This window comes from Panthera tigris, chromosome E3 (assembly GCF_018350195.1).
Source record: "Panthera tigris isolate Pti1 chromosome E3, P.tigris_Pti1_mat1.1, whole genome shotgun sequence".
NCBI classification, from domain to species: Eukaryota; Metazoa; Chordata; class Mammalia; order Carnivora; family Felidae; genus Panthera; species Panthera tigris.
In genome coordinates this window covers 2266487-2283608 of record NC_056675.1, presented here as the reverse complement: position 1 = coordinate 2283608, position 17122 = coordinate 2266487, and the positions used below count along the sequence as shown (strand labels likewise).

Sequence of the window (17122 nt, the reverse complement as noted above, 5' to 3'; positions counted from 1 at the left end):
TCCACTGCCAGTGCAGAGCCCGCTTCAGATCCTCTGCCCCTCCCCTGCTCTCTCCCTCTCTCAAAAATAGACATTAAAAAAAAAGAAAAAAATCCGTATCTTCATTCACCAACAAGCATTTGGTACCTAAGGGTCAAGACGCTATTGGAGCTGAGGACACACAGTGAAGGTGGCCTTTTCTTCCGCGGTGAACGGTTGTGTTGCAGGTACCTGGTACAATGGAGGAAGTTAAAGCAACCACACAAATGCGCTGTCTCACAGCAGGGGCAGGTCAGGAGTCCTGGTGTCTGGACCTCACTGGGTCATCTGCTCTCAGGATCTCATCAGGCTGAGATCAAGGTGTCGGTGGGCCTGTGGTCTCACCTAATGTCCCTTGCCAGCTGCCTGTCATTGGCAGAGTTCATTTCCTTGCAGTTGTGTGACAGAGATCTCTGTTGTTTTGTGGGTTTCTGGCCAGCTTCCAAGGGCTGCCCTAGGTTCCCTGCCATGGGGCCCCTCCTCTTACAACATGACGCTTCTTTGAAAAGGCTCACCAGATTAGGTCAGGCCCACCCCGGATCATCTCTCTTGATCGGCTCAGAGTAGCCCAGTGAAGGTGTGCTGTCTCTTGCTCTCCACGGGCCCCTCCCGTACTCCAGAGAAGGAGATTGTACACGGACACAAGTCACTGAGGCCCATCTTCAAATCCTGCCAGCACAGACCTCTTTTCCTAACCCCAGATTACAAAGATTTTCACCTGTGTTTTTTTCAAGTCTGTGGTTTTAGTTTTCGCTTTCACATTTAGGTCTGTGGACACACTTTAATTTTCGTGTATGATATGGGCAAGGGTCTATGTCCCTTTTGTCCCCCGTACAGATCACCAGTGTCTCCGGCACCATTTTTTGAAACAATGCCCGTTTCTCCATTGACAACTGTCGAAATGCACTTGGCCGTCTCTGTGAGGTCCTGCGCCCAGACTCTGGTTTCTGCTCAGTTGTCTGCCTTTTCTCGCACCAGTCCCCTCTTTCAAAGAAAGTCTGGAAATCAGGCATCGAAAAAATGCTTTCCTTTTATAAAATCGATTTATTCGAGGTCACTTTTTAAAACTGTTTTTAAAATGAGCTTGTTATTTTCTACCAAAAAAAAAAAAAAAAAAAAAGGCTGCTGGGACTTTGGTTGGCATTATACGGCATCCGTAGGTCAATCTGGGAGAACTGGCATCTTAACATTATTGAGGCTCCTAAAATTGATGAACATGGCATATCTCTCCAATTATGTAGGTTCTTTTGTCCTGGTGCTCTGCGTTTTCCAAAGAAGAGGTTTTAAACATTTTTATAAAAGTCTGTTTCATGGGGCACCTGGGTGGCTCAGTGAGTTCAGCGTCCAACTTTGGCTCAGGTCGTGATCTCGCAGTTCGTGAGTTCAAGCCCCACGTCGGGCTCACTTCTATCACCCTGTCATTGCAGAGCCCACTTTGGATCCTCTGTCCCCCTCACTCTGCCCCTCCCCCACTTTTCTTTTCCCCAAAAAAAGTAAATATTTGAAAAATAATGAACGTCTGTTTCAGCTATTGGAATAAGGCAGGAAATATAAGAAAGAATAGGGGCATATAAGTCAGAACTAAGTTCCTATTGGCAGATGACATATAAAATGCAAAGGAACCGAAACAGAGGGGCGCCTGGGTGGCTCAGTCGGTTAAGCCTCCGACTTCAGCTCAGGTCACGATCTCGCGGTCCGTGAGTTCAAGCCCCGCGTCCGGCTCTGGGCTGATGGCTCAGAGCCTGGAGCCTGCTTCCGATTCTGTGTCTCCCTCTCTCTCTGCCCCTCCCCCATTCATGCTCTGTCTCTCTCTGTCTCAAAAATAAATAAACGTTAAAAAAAAAATTTTTTTTTAATGTAAAGGAACCCACCCAAAAAGTCACAGAACTAAGTAAATTAAGCAAGTCGACAGGATACAAGCTCAATAAATACAAAAGTCAATTTTATTTCTGTATACTAGCAATGAACACAGGCAAACAAATGTGCCATTACTGTTAACAATTGCTCACAAAAAAGGGGGAAATACTTTCATGTAAATTTAGCATAACGTAGATGGGATGGGACTTGTATGATTAAAAATGACAGGACGCTCATTAAAAAAATCAGAGGGTCTGAACAGATGGAGATTTGGTTGGAGCTCCTGGATTAGGAGGCTCAACATAGAAGAGTGTGAGTTCTCCCCAAATGTATATACAGGTTTCTGTTCCTACTAAACACAGAGTTCCTGCTAAAATGTCCGCCAGACCTTTTGTAAATATAAATATGATCCTTCCAAAATTTGGAGAGGCACAAGAATAGCCCAAACCATTTAGAAAATGAAGAATAAAGTACAAGTTATCAGTGTCTCATGTCGAGACCTTAGATGCAGCCGCATTAATCAAGACAGTGATATCGACAGAGGGACAGACACAGGTCAGTGGGACAGACCCAGAGGTTAGCTCCGCACAAGTATGCAGAGATGCAAAACCGGTTCAGTAAAGGAAGGCCAGCCTTCCACGTATGCTGCTGAAGCAATTGGATAGCCGTAGACTGGAAAAGAAAGAAAAAGAACCGTGACCTGAATCTCACAACCTTACGTACAACTTAGACCGGCATGTAGATTTAAATGAGAGATATAGAATTTTGAGAAGGTGACATGATAGAAACTCTGGGACCTAAGGCTGGATGAAGTATTCTTAGATAAGACCCCAAAAGCAAAACCCATAAAAGAAAAAAATCATTTTTGAAAAAACGTCAATTTTGACTTCATCAAAATTAAAACTTGCTCTGCAAAAGACCCTCTTAAGAGGCCGCAGACAGAAAATATTGCCAACCACACATCTATCAAAGGACTCATCTCAAAAAAACATAAAGAATTCTTGAGACTCAATGGTAATAAAACAGTCCAACTAGAAAATGGGCAAAAGATCTGAAGAGATTTCCCCCAAGAGGATGTGCACATGGCAGGTAAGTACATGGGAGGTGGTCGACATCACTGGCCATTGGGTCTTTGCAGATTAAGGGAAACGCAAAACCATGTTGAGATACGTGTTAGAAGTTAGCAAAGAAGACCAGCGGCCACCGGTGCCCGGGCGGCTCAGTCTTCAACTCTTGATCTCAGCTCAGATCTTGATCTTGGGGTCATGAGTTCAAGCCCTGTGTTGGGTTTGAAGCCTACTTTTAAAAAAAGGAAAGGAAAGAAAGGAAAATACAGCACCCATAGCAAAGGCTGGCCAGGATACAGAGAAGCCAGGTCCCCTCCGCATGGCCGGCAGGAATGTGGATGATGCTGCTGTCCTGGATTATAGTCTGGGAGTTTCTTCTGAACACTAAATTTGTACTTAACCATGTGACCCAGCAATCTCACTCCTGAGCACTTACCCAGAGAAATGGAAACTGTCCACACAGAACCTGTTCATGAATGTTGACGGCAGGTTTCCTTTGGGGGAACTTTTTTTATAATAAATTCAGGTGCTTTTTGGTTTTTTTTAAGTAAATATAGGTTTGTTCAGATTTTCACTGTTAGTAAATTAAATCTTTAAAACATTTTGTCCATTTCTTCTAAGAAATCCAGTTTGGTAGCATCAAGTTGTTCAGAATGTCCTCTCCATATTTTTTTAACGTCTGTAGGATCCATAGTGTGACGACTCTTTAATTGCCGGTACTAGCAATTTCCCTTTTTCTTGCTGGATCACTCTGGCTAGGACGTTACCCCTTTCGTGGGCCTTTCGGAAGACACTTTTGGCCCTGTTAATTTTTTTGTTGTTTGTCCATTTTCTGTTTCGGTGATATGCGGTCTTTATTTCCTTCCCTCTACTCACCTGGGGTTTTCTTTACTCTTCCTTTTTAGGCCCTTTGAGAAGGAACTTCAGTCAATGATTTTGGATCCATTTTCTTTTCTAATATAAACATTTATTTTTAAATTTTAATTGCAGTAGAGTGAAAGTGTTGTATTTCACATATACAATGTAGTGATTCAATACGTATCATACATACATTGTTGACATAGGCATTTAGAGCTACAGATCTCTTCCCTAGATAATACATTAAATACATCCCAAAATATTTTTAAAAAATTTTTTTAACTTCATTTATTTATTGTGAGAGAGAGAGAGCAAGCCAGGAGAAGGGCAGAGAGAGTGGGGAGACAGAGAATCCCAGCAGGCTCTACACTGTCAGCATGGAACCTGATGTGGGGCTTGAACTGACAAACCATGAGATCGTGACCTGAGCTGAAACCAAGACTCGGATGCTTGACCGACTGAGCCACCCGGGCACCACCGAAAATATTTTCTAATGTGCTTTGTGATTTCCTTTTGGTACTTCCATTTGATCCATGGAGTTTCCATCTCCCTGCTTAAATTTCCCATATGTTCTTTCACGTCGTCTACTTTTTCCATCAGAGTGCTTAGCATATTAATCATAATTGTTTTAAATTCCTGATGTGTTAATCGCAGACCCTCTGCCACATCTGAGTCTGGCTCCAGGGCTTGCTCAGTCTCTTCAGACTGTGATTTTTGCCTTTTATAGAGCGGACATTGTCATTTTCCGTTGAAAGCTGGATGCATTGCTGGCTCCAGCCACGTTCCTGTCCCTCATATTCACCTGCCTCTCCAGATTGGGGGGCAGCAACCCTTGAACATCCAGTCTCGTGTGGCTCTAAAAAGAGTCGTTGGTTTTCAGCTTGTTCAGCTTGTGTGGGGACTGGAGTGACAACTTGCAGGTTCCTTAAGTGCCAGAGCAGGAGGGTGTGACTCTGCATCTGGAACCTCTAAGAACTGGCCAAGCCCCCCCCACACCCGTCCCTCCCCTCTCTGCCCCCCCACCTGCCCCTCCCTCACCCCATGGTGTGCGTGCTTTCTCGTATGGAGAAAAAGAAGATCTAAAATCATGCCCTGGTTTCTTTCTAGCTCATTTTTCTGTGGTGGTCCCTGTGACACAAATGAAGGATTAGATCTGTCGTTTCCAAGGCTGGGTCTGTAACCCGTGCTACTCAACTTCCAGAACCGTTTGAGGAATGAGCCTGACAGCTGTTCATTATGCACAGACCGCCTTGGATCCCACACAAGATCACAGTGAGGTGCGGCGGCTGCAATTAAACACCTGGAAAACAAGTGTCCTGACGATGGGGAACCTTCTTACCTTTGCTGATACAGGTGCAAACCGTGCGGCCGGTGAGGAACACACTTGGGTGATTCCTCAAAAAATTAAACACATGGGGCGCCTGGGTGGCTTAGTCGGTTAAGCGTCCGACTTCGGCTCAGGTCATGATCTCACGGTCCGTGGGTTCGGAGCCTGGAGCCTGCTTCGGATTCTGTGTCTCCCTCTCTCTCTGCCCCTCCCCTGCTCGCATTCTGTCTCTCTCTCTCTCTCTCTCTCTCTCTCTCTCTCTCTCTTAAAAATAAATAAGCATTTAAAAAATTTTAAAAAAATTAAACATAGTTGCCATGTGACCCAGAAACTCCACTGCTAGGTGGAATGTCTGCCCCAAAGGACCAGAGACCGGCATTCGAATGGAAACTTGTACGAGAACGGTCACAGCAGCAGCCAGACGCTGGAAGCAGCCCAGATGCCCATCAGCTGACCAGCGGATAAACACTGTGAGGGTCCACGCAGGGGGGCGCTATCCAGCCGTAGAAAGGAACAGAGTGCTCACCCCGCCATGACGGTGAAACACGATGCCCAGTGGAGTAGGTCAGACCGTTGCTGCGAAATACCCCAGATTGGCAAACCCAGAGAGACAGAGAGCTGATGGGTGGTTGTCCGGGAGTGGGGGGTAACCACTGGTGGGCGCGATTGCCTTTGGGGGTGATGACAGTGTTTTCCAACAAGGTAGAGGTGGTGGTTGTATGTCACCTTGAACGTGCTACATGCCACCGTGTTACGTATGCTTTATTTTTTAAAGATTTTATTACATTTATTTAAGTAATCTCTACAGCCAGTGTGGGGCTTGAACTCACGACCCTGACGTCAAGAGTCACGTGCTCTACCGACTGAACCACCCAGGCGCCCCTATATACACTTTAAAGTGGTTAGTTTTCTGTTACGTTACTTTTACCTGAGCTGAAGAAAAAGACAAATCTCAGAGGGGCCTGGCATATTAGAGCGCCACCCTGGGCCTTTCCCTGGGGCCTTAGTCACAGCTGGGAAGGAGCAGCTGTCCCCGGGAACCGGGGTGAGGGACTCAGAGCCTGGATATGGGACGCCAGCCTTGGCACGGCCGGGTGGCCGAGCAGGACCGCCAGCATGGGCGCGCCTTGGGCCGGCTTCCCGTGCACCTGCTCGTGCTGGGGCAGAAGGGCGAGGCCGCCGGAGTCCAGGGGCCCTGCCCGCACCCGACATACTGTTAGGCTCATGTGTCTTAGTTTGGTTTCCATTCTGAGGGGTGGATTTTTTAAATAAATTTCGTTTTTAATTATGTAAGATCTCCACATGGTTCCAAAGCCAGAATGCATTGAGACGTCCCGCTCCTGCCCTGTTCCCCCCTCCCCGTACCTCATCGTTTCTATCTGTTGCTGGTTTCTCTTGCTACATTTCCTTTTTTAAATATGAGCAAATAGTCAGTGTTTCAATTTCCGCACCATTCCTCACACGCAAGGAGACACATCGTACTTGGTGTCTTGCACCTCTTCTCACCAGCCGTGGACCACCTTCCACCCCCCACAGCCGTGTCCGACCCCCTGTGGAGGTCGCCTGCGTTACCCGACCAGCCTCCTGTCCGTGGACGTTTGCGGTCTTCCCAGGCTTTCGATGCTGTGCCAGCGCCACGGTGAATCTTTTCCCTGATACAGTAGGATCATAAATTAGCAACAGACAGGTCCTAGGCACCCAGATTAAAATGGGAGAACCTCTGTTTTGACGACGCGTAGGAATATGGGGTTTTATCTTTGTCCAGAATGCTCTCACGGCTGTGAGATCATTTACTCTCACAAGACCCCGGTGAAGCGTCACAGGCATTCAACTTAGTTAGCAAAGCCAGAATTCAAGATGACGTTTCCTTTGGGGAATTCATGTTTTTTTTAAGTATTTGTAAAAACCCTCTATTCACACATGTTGTTTGGTCAGCATCTCTATTAAGCCAAAGTTAAGACTTAAATTGGATATTTGTTAAGTAATGGAAATGAAAATCTGACCCTTGAAATAACTTGTTGTTTTTAACATACAGCAGTTTTAAAATTTGTCCTTGTAATCTGGAGGCACCTGGGTGGCTCAGTAGGTTAAGTGTCCGACTCTTGATCTCGACTAAGGTCACGATCTTGTGGTTCACGAGGTCGAGCCCCACATCAGGCTCTGTGCTGACCGTGTTGAACCTGCCTGGGAATTTCTCTCCCCCTCTCTGCCCCTCCCCTGCTCACTCACTTTCTCTGAAAAATAGACATTAAAAAAAATTGTGTCTTTGTAATTTGTTATGTTTAAATGAGTAAACTAATCTCCGGGTCGTCTGGCTCACCGTTGTCAAGTCCTGGATCTCCCAGCACAGTCGATCCCCTGTTAGAACCTAAAAACCAGCTTCCCTGGTTCCGGAACTATAGGAGGGGCTTACGAGCGCCCAGACAGGATTTCAGACTAAAAAGCCACTCGCCCCAAGTGAAGATCTGTGTTTTTCTTCCTCCACCCACCTCACACCTCCTTTGTCCTTTCTCACGCCCCAGCCCCAGGGAACCCCCTCCATGCACTCACCTCCACCTCAGGAAGTACCTCCAGTGGAAGGGTGTGGGTCACGTTGCTGGCAGAGAAACAGGTGTGACCAGTCAACCTGGAATACTGATCTTGTGTTGAAAGAGCTGAGTCCGTTCTCTGGAGATCTTGACTTAGCCGATTGAGGCGGGTGGGGCCAGATTGAGGCGGGCGGGTGGGGCCAGCCGACGGGGACCGCCAGAGCGCAGGCAGGCAGGGGTGCAGGAGGCTGGGTCTGGGTCTGATGATGCCAACAGAAGCTTTGAGGCAGTGGTGAGCCCGCTACATGGGGTTCTCGTGCGGCCGGTGTGGGTGATGGGTGCTCCCAGGGAAGACGGTGCAGGAGACCGTCCATCTGCCGAAAATGATCCTTCTCTCTGCGAGGGTGACGCGCCCAGGCCTGCGCACTTTTCCGGCCACATCCGCCTGTCTGCGGCGTGGATGCGAGTGTCCCAGCGCGGTTCCTTGACACTGATCGCCCCCTCTGCCCGCTCGATCACCAGCACCGCCCCCCAGACTCGTCCAGCGGCTGCTAATAAAAGTGCACATTTCGGGGCGCCCGGGTGGTTCGGTTGGTTGAGCGTCCACCTCTCGACTTTGGCTCAGGTGGTGATCCCAGGGTTGTGGGATGCAGCCCCGAGTTGGGCTCTGTGCTGAGTGTGGAGCCGCCTGGGGATTATCTCTCCCTCCCTTGCCCCTCTCCCCTGCTCATACTCTGTCCCTCCCTCTGCCCCTCTCCCCGCTCATACTCTCTCTCCCTCTGCCCCTCTCCCTTGCTCATACTCTCTCTCTCTCTCTCTCCCCTGCTCATACTCTCTCCCTCCCTCTGCCCCTCTCCCCTGCTCATACTCTGTCCCTCCCTCTGCCCCTCTCCCCGCTCATACTCTCTCCCTCTGCCCCTCTCCCCTGCTCATACTCTCTCTCTCTCTCTCCCCTGCTCATACTCTCTCCCTCCCTCTGCCCCTCTCCCCTGCTCATACCCTCTCTCCCTCTGCCCCTCTCCCCTGCTCATACTCTGTCCCTCCCTCTGCCCCTCTCCCCTGCTCCTACTCTCTCCCTCCCTCTGCCCCTCTCCCCTGCTCATACTCCCTCCCTCTGCCCCTCTCCCCTGCTCATACTCTCTCTTCCTCCACCCCTCTCCCCTGCTCATACTCTGTCCCTCCCTCTGCCCCTCTGCCCCTCTCCCCTGCTCATACTCTGTCCCTCCCTCTGCCCCTCTCCCCTGCTCATACTCTCTCCCTCCCTCTGCCCCTCTCCCCTGCTCATACTCTGTCCCTCCCTCTGCCCCTCTCCCCTGCTCATACTCTCTCTCCCTCTGCCCCTCTCCCCTGCTCATACTCTCTCTCCCTCTGCCCCTCTCCCCTGCTCATACTCCCTCCTTCTGCGCCTCTCCCCTGCTCATACTCTCTCCCTCCCTCTGCTCCTCTCCCCTGCTCATACTCTCTCTCTCTCTTCCCTGCTCATTCTCTCTCGCTCTCTCTGTGAGATTTAAAAAAAACTTTTTTAATGCACATTTTGCTGGGAGTTGGGTCAGGAAGGCAGGCTGATGTCAGGTGTATGCCTGGTTGCCTCTGAGCACAACTAATTTATGTTGTTGTATCGAATCCGTGAATCCGTGCCGTCACTAACGAAGGGACTCAGATTTGCAGACCACGAAGAGTTACGGAAAGCCCGTAAGTTGTCGTGTTCTTTTCTTGCCTGACCGTGTTACTGCAGCGGCCGTCGAGAGGACCCCAGCACCGTTTTGCCTCGCGTGATGCTCTCTTTTTGTAAAGGCATCGTCTGTGCCCGTCTAGGCTTTGGTAGCAAGTATACGTAGCCTTGGGTCTGTGAGAAATAATCCAGAGGCTGGAAAGCCCAAGATCAAGGCACCAGCAGATTCGGTATGTGGTGAGATCCCCTCCCCCCTCCCCCGGTTCGTGGACGGCATCTTCTCATGTGTCCCCACAAGGCAGGAGCATGTGCTCCAGGGGCTCCACCCTGACCACGCACCGGGACCAACGCACCCACGAAACCCCACCGCCCGACACCTTGACACTGGGGCGTAGATTTCTGCATACGAATGGTGGGTGGGGGGCACAGTCTGAGGTTCTGAGCGGCTAAGTCCACGGTAGCACCTCCGCTCCCACCGCGTGCCACTTCTCCGAAGGCCTGACTGCTTCTCCACAGTGTTGGAAATCTGTCAGAATTTAAACCTGGGCGTCTTCCTGAGCTGGTGCTCTGGGAGCCGCGAGGCCCGTGCAGACGACTGTTCTGTGGCCTGCGTGTCGAGTCCCGTGGCCCACACGTCAGTCTCTGCCGGTAAAACCCCGGGGTCCACACCTGGGCTCCCGCTCAGCCTGGCGGAGTGGCTCCTTGCCGGTTCGAACGAGCCGATTCTCCCGTTCCCTGCTGGCTTCCCGGCCCCCGACAGAGCTCTGTGGACCCTCCAGCCCCCACTGAGACGAGGCGGGTCCAGCTGACCCCGACTCCCCCTCTCGCATGCGGCCCTCCCCCGAAAGCGTGCGGGTGCCCGACCCTGCGGAGCGGCAGAGCCCCAGATACACCTTGCGTCTTGGAAGGAGTAGGAGGAGGGAGGCACGCGGCAGAGGGAGAAGCGGTGATGGTCCGCGTCCCTTAACGTTGGAGTGCAGGTGGGGTGGCCCTGAGTTCAAGCTCACGGGCGATTTCTCCACCTAGACGTGGGAGACACACCTTCTCAGGTTTTAAATATACTGACCCATTCTTGTGTCCCCTGGGGCCTCTTCCTTTCCCTCCTGTGCCGTCGGGCTGATCACCTATGTCCCAGGGTCTCCCCAGGACATTTGTTGTGCTGCGACGACAGGATGTTGGCCGGGACATCTGCATTGCCGTGACCCTCTGCCCAACCACCCCAGGACCCCCACTCCCGGTGCAAAGTCACGGTGGCAGGCAGGTGCAGACACGGTCCTGAGTCTTCATAGGCTCTCCTTGCACCTTCGGCAACCCTGAGTCGGGGGGCAGCGGGGGTAAGACACACGGGTTTGGGGTGAACGAAGGAGCGGTCATGAATCAGGTGGGTTTGCGGTCTGTGGCCGCGGCCCCTTCACTGACCAGCTGCTTCCCGTCCCGCAGGGGAGGCGGTGGGATGTGCGGACCGGCCACCCCACACTGCGGTGACAGCTGTCCCCACACCCAGGCTGGAGTCGACGGGGGACAGAGGCCTGAGGCCGGGGTGTCGGGGAGTGAGTCTCCTTCCTGGAGCTCCAGGTGTATATGTCCCTAGAGCAGAGAGCAGACTGCGGTCCGGCCACACCCTAACCTGAGGAGGAAAACTGCGAATGCTGACCCTAACCTGTGTGCTGTGTGTAACGCGTGCTCCCGTCCCCTTACAGCACTCACTCTTCTGCATTCTCCGAGAGGCCGCTGCTGTGCAACGGGAAGGCTGGTTCCCCCTAAAGGAAACTGAGTCCTCGGTGCCCTCCCTGGGGAGACAGTGGGGAGAGGCTCAGATCAGGAGCTGGCTGCTCCTGTCATTTTCGTCTTCTTTCTTTTCTCTCTTCCATAAAGTCACAGGCTCAAGCCGTGGTGCCAGCCTTTCTGGTGGTCTTTCCTAGATCGGCCACCTGCTGCGTGGGTGTGGCCATCCACTTTCACACGCCTCTGCAGAACGTAGGCTGAGCTGGGCTTCCCCAGGTGACCCTCCCCGGGCCCGTGTGAGGGAGCGTGTGTGACCCAGCACCGTCCTGGTGGCCTGTCCACCGTGGGGAGGCTGTAGCCGAAGCCCGTGGAAAGCCATGCCCCTCGAGTGTATGGGATGTGATGCATTTCCTACATCCCGCTTCCTGGGGGAAAACTGCCCTTCCTCTGCTCGGCACGGCCTCTAAACACTTCTGAAACAGAGCATGGGAGGCCCCAGGGTGTGCCGGGAGCTGGAGAACGGTGTCCATCTGTCTGCGCTGGCCTCCGGTCCGCAGCACGTCCAGGGGAGTGAAGGGGTCCCCGCTCCTTCCCGGACATCCAGACTGAAGGTCCTCCTCATCCTAGGCTGTGCGTCAGGTCGTACGAGCGTGGCGAGCAGCAGTGGAGTTTTAGGCCTCTTTCCGGAAGCTGGAAAGCATTTTGTGCCGCCCCTGTTCTCTTCAAGAGTCACCCTGTCTGAAGACGTCTGGGGTGCCTCAGGCCACCTCTGTCAGCACAGACTGCTCCCGGGAACTTAGGCTCTGGCTCTGGAGCATCCAGTGTTCGCCTGTGGCAAGGAAGGGATTGGCTGGTCAGAGGGGCCAGCACGCCGCCCGTCCCCAGAGTCCCGCGGGAGTGATTTGAAAACAGTCTGAATTTGAATGTTGGGGTCTCGGCGAGAGAAACCGCATTTAAGTTCAGTTATGTTTTGAATGTGTAAAGACGCCCGTGCACTCGGGGTCTCTCCGCCTTCCTATTCGTACAGGGGAAGTAACGCTCATGTGACTCTGTCTTGACCGTCTAGTTGCCAAATCGGGGTTCGCAACCGTGCTGACTCGTGTGTGTTCTTCCTCCGCGACAGGGTGAATCCGTGAAGTACTTTCTGGATAACTTGGACCGGATCGGCCAGCTGGTGAGTACAGTCCCCACCCGAGAACCTGCGACCCAGAGTTGGGGAGCACGTGGTGAGCCCCGTGACGAGCGGGACTGCCGGGCTCTTAGATCCGCGCTCGGTGTCAGGGCCGACGGCCAGCGAGCGCGTGGCAGTGAGCACTCCCCCTGCCGGTGGAGGACACGCTCACGTTCCCGCCTGCGGACCGTGCTCCCTGCTAGATTTCTGTAAGAAATCCTTCGCTCTGCTCGCCACAAGGGGCGTGGCAGTTCTTCAGTAAAACGGAGGGTTTCCTTTAACTTTTTATCAGGGGAGCCTCAGACGTACATAAACACAAATCGTGCGATGCGCCCCCAGGCCCCCGCACCTCCCAGGAAGCCATCTCATCGGAATAGGGCTCCGGAAGTCCTAACCACAGTGCCGCCACTGCTCCCAAGGCATTGGCAGCGTTCCGTAATCTCAGCCGATGGCCGGTGAGCGCTGAGACCTGCCCGGGTGTCGTCGTGTGTTCCCGTGGGCGCCGCTTGCTTTAGCGGTTTGAGTCCGCGTCCTCATAAGGCCCGTCCTTCACAGGAGGGCCACGTCACTCCAGTGTCTGTGAAGGTTTCTTCCTCGTCTTTCCTTGTCGCCGTTTATTTGTGAGGTCGTTGGATCGTTCCTCCTGCGGCTGCCCCACGTGCGGCTTTGCTGTCCCCTCCCGGCGATGCTACCGAAGACGCCCCTCTGTCCCCCGCACCCTGTGAGCCGGTCTCCGGACTGAGAGGCCTCGGCGGCCCTGTTTGGTCTCTGGCCGGGCCGCCGCCTCAGTGCTTGTGCGGTCGCTGGAGGGTTCAGCGGTGCCGCATTGCGGTGACCGGAGAGTCACCGTGCTTGCTAAAGACTTCCGAGAATAACATATTAAATATATCGCGGGCGAGATCTGAACAGCATCGCGAAACCTAGATTAAATCGGTTGGCGGTAAGGTCTGGGAACGCGTACGCTCTGGAAGTCAGCAGTCGGAAGGTGGTTGTGGGGCAGAAACCGAAGCTGCGGTCGGTTTCCCGTGGGCACGAGCACGGGGGGGATTGTCGGCTGCAGCTGACGGGGAGGATTCCGGTCACCTGCCTCGGGCCGGGAGCCTCCGCTCACGGGAGACAAGCCGCTTGATGCCTTCGCTTCCCTTGCCGTGGCCAACGTTGATCCTACCGCCGAAAGTCACTCTGGTGCCTGGTTCAAGTTCTCACGGAAGTCCCCGGGGCTCTTCTGGCCCTCGGGTCCTCGCGTTCTGTCTCTCCTGCTAAACCTCTCCCTTCTCCCGTGTTTTACAGAATTACTTTCCCAGCAAGCAGGACATCCTGCTGGCGCGGAAAGCCACCAAGGGCATTGTGGAACACGACTTTGTCATTAAAAAAATCCCTTTTAAGATGGTGGACGTGGGCGGCCAGAGGTCCCAGCGCCAGAAGTGGTTCCAGTGCTTCGACGGCATCACGTCCATCCTGTTCATGGTGTCGTCCAGCGAGTACGACCAGGTGCTCATGGAGGACAGGCGCACCAACCGGCTGCTGGAGGCCATGAGCATCTTCGAGACCATAGTCAACAACAAACTCTTCTTCAACGTCTCCATAATCCTTTTCCTCAACAAGACGGACCTCCTGGTGGAGAAGGTCAAGACCGTCAGCATCAAGAAGCACTTCCCGGACTTCAAGGGCGACCCCCACAGGCTGGAGGACGTCCAGCGCTACCTGGTCCAGTGCTTCGACCGCAAGAGACGCAACCGCACCAAGCCCCTGTTTCACCACTTCACCACCGCCATAGACACGGAGAACATCCGCTTTGTGTTTCACGCCGTGAAGGACACCATCCTGCAGGAGAACCTGAAGGACATCATGCTGCAGTGAGCGAGGGCGCCCCCCGCCCCCCGCCGCCTTCCGCCGCCGCCTCCGCGGCCACCGGCCAGACCTCCCTGGGCCCGGGGTGGGCCTCCCGGATCTGTGCCGCCGCGCCCGCCACGCCGCCACGCTCCAGGCCCGGGGCCACGGACACTCGGACGTTAGCTACTGAAGCCGGGGCGTAGTCAAACTACTGAGAATCCAGGGCGTCACCCTGCCCTCAGTTCCTGACACCTGGTAACACCGCTCCCTCTCTCTCCACAGAAGCCGTATTCCCGTCCTGACGCAGTTTCATGAGGACTCTGTGCGTGTGCGCGGGGAGGGGGTGGGGCGTGCACACGCCGCGCACGCTCGGGAATGACCAGGACACGAACCGGCCGGCCTCGCAGGTGGCTCTTCTCTCTCCCCCGCCGGTCTTCCGCGAGAGACGCTAACCCGAGAGCTTTGCCTGACGGCGGTTTGCGGGACATCGGGGGTCTCCGCGCCCCCTCCTAGAGCGAGCACGTTGCCTTTTAAAACCCCGGTGCCGGCTCGAGGGACCCTGGTCCAGGCACCCTAGCTGAGGCCGGGGGCCCCGCGTTGGAGGGTGGGAGCGGGCTCGCCTTAACGCCACACGGCCGGTGCTGGTGATCCGCCCCGCCCTGCTCTGCCCGTGACCTCTGTCCTCCGGTCACCTTCCGATACCTGCACGCGGCCGCACCCAGGCTCCCTTCCCTCGGAAGGTGGGAGAGCGCTTCCTGCTCCCCTCGGGACTCCTGAACACCGGTAGGATTCCTGGAGGAGCCTGCGTGAACGCCACGGCTGCCTGGTGAGTCCACCTGCTGACCTTTCAGGAAGCCCAGACTCTGGAGCCGGAGTCCGAGTTTCTGCCAACTGCTGCCACCTCGATGCCTTTGGGCCGGGACCTGCTCCCGGCTCCGCTCGGACCTTCACGCTCACCAGGGTCTCCTCGTCGATGCGCACGTGTCACAAGTGATCACTACCGGACGTGGCTCTCTTCCGGGAGAAGCCAGGGAGGTCTGTCCAGGCCCGCGAGCTTGGACATGGCAGATCTCCTCCCCACCCCACCCCCCCCGCCGTGCCCCTACCCACTCACCTTTGCACCAGTGTCTCCCGCTGGCTGTCAGATACACTGCGTCCCAAGCTGGTCCCGCTGTGCATTCCTCTGATAGAAACGTCTGGTGTGTCAGGACTTTTCCTAGTATTTAGAAGGAAACAGGAAGCTTCCTCTGACTGGCACCAGACGGTCACTGTGGCTGAGTAGCACCCGTAAGGCCCCCGTCCCGGGGCTGCCCTGCTCCCGATGCTGTGTCCCTTTTGCGTCAATCCTGGCTCGTTTCCGGCGATCTTGTGGCCTGTGCTGACCCAGGAGGAAGGACAGCAGGACCTGCTCCTGACTCGTCCTTGTCATCAGTGTTCTCAGTGAGGAGACCACGGGAAACTCCCTCTGTCTCTCTCCCCCTCTCCCTCCCTCTCCCTCCCTCTCCCTCCCTCTCCCTCCCTCTCCCTCCCCCTCTCCCTCTCTCCCTCCCCCTCTCCCTCTCTCCCTCCCCCTCTCCCTCTCTCCCTCCCTCTCTCTCTCTCTCTCTCTCTCTCTCTCTCCCTCCCCCTCTCCCTCTCTCCCTCCCCCTCTCCCTCTCTCCCTCCCCCTCTCCCTCTCTCCCTCCCTCTCTCTCTCTCTCTCTCTCTCCCTCCCCCTCTCCCTCCCTCCCTCCCTCTCTCCCTCCCTCTCTCCCTCTCTCCCTCCCTCCCTCCCTCTCTCCCTCCCTCCCTCCCTCCCTCCCTCCCTCTCTCTCTCTCTCTCCCTCTCTCTCCCTCTCTCTCCCTCTCTCTCCCTCTCTCTCCCTCTCTCTCCCTCTCTCTCCCTCTCTCTCCCTCTCTCTCCCTCTCTCTCCCTCTCTCTCCCTCTCTCTCCCTCTCTCTCCCTCTCTCTCTCTCTCTCTCTCTCTCTCTCTCTCTCGGTGCTCAAGGCTTTGTGTCCATGTTTGTTAGGGTTTGTGACTTTTTTGGCTGGAAAAAAAAATTGCTGTTTTTGCACTGCTTCCTGGGGCTCCTCATGAACTGAAGGATGTGACCCAGGGTCAGTGCCGATGACCGTGGCTTAAAGGAAAAGGAGCAGTCTTGGCAGGCTCCCCGGGGAGGTCTGGGGTCCTTTCACGTGGCTGCAGGGACCCACCGCCCGGTTCCCAGTGTGGTGGGCTCTCCTCGCCCGTCACTGGGGGACCTCCCCAGCGGCTGCTCGCCAGTGTGGGAGCCACCCCGGCCCCTGGCACCAGCTGGGCGTGCACAGGGTGCTCCCGCCCCTTTACCCGGCTGACCGGAAGCGCAGGGGGTGGGGCTGTGCAGAGCTGCCTGGAAGTCAGGGAGGGCGCCAGGCCTGGGTCCCTGACCCGCAGGGCCCCAGCCTCCCATGTCTTCCCGGGCCCAGGCTTCCGCTCTTGCTGACCTCGAGGCACGTGGGGAGGTCTCTAAAGGCCCCGGTTCCAAGTTCAGGGCTTCTAGGGGGATCGGAGAAGAAACTATTTGCAAGGCTCAACTAAAACCATTCACGGCTTTCCTACACATAGACTAGTCGTTTTTGTCTCCAAAACCTTCGGCTTTTGTATTTTTTTAATTACACTGTTATCCTTGATTATTGTCTTTTTTATTGAGTTGTTGGAGAAGCAGGAGATAGTCGTGCCTCATTCTGTTATTGCAAAAATGTAACAATAAACTTCCTCAAAATAAGGTCTTTTCTTCGTGGTTACGCTGTTTACCTAGAAGGACACGTGTAGGTTTTTCCCTGAAACACTCCTCTGTCTGTAGAGAAAGGGTCTTAAAAGATAATGTGTTCTAACCTATGTAATTTATAGAGATGTCTAGTGTTCCTGTTCTTGTAACTTTAGTTACTTCTGGGAAAAAGACAAATAAATCCAAGATCCAAAATCATCTCAAAACACAATGATTAGTTACGGTCATGACTGCCTCACTTGGGCGTCCCGAGGCCAGGCCGACCGGGCTGGCCGGGACTCCCCTGATGCACGTGCCTACGGGACAGGGACAGCTGGG

The 17122-nt window shown here is 54.2% G+C and overlaps 1 protein-coding gene across 1 annotated transcript in view; it reads left to right on the top strand.

Moving 5' to 3' along the window:
- Positions 1 to 15570, top strand: part of GNA12 (G protein subunit alpha 12) — a 108341-nt gene extending 92771 nt beyond the window's left edge. The window contains exons 3-4 of the mRNA XM_042971082.1: positions 12176 to 12226; positions 13514 to 15570. Of these exons, the coding sequence (XP_042827016.1) occupies positions 12176 to 12226; positions 13514 to 14083 (621 nt within the window). The 3' untranslated portion in view covers positions 14084 to 15570. The remainder of the gene's footprint in view (positions 1 to 12175; positions 12227 to 13513) is intronic.
- The last annotated feature ends 1552 nt before the right edge of the window (positions 15571 to 17122 follow it).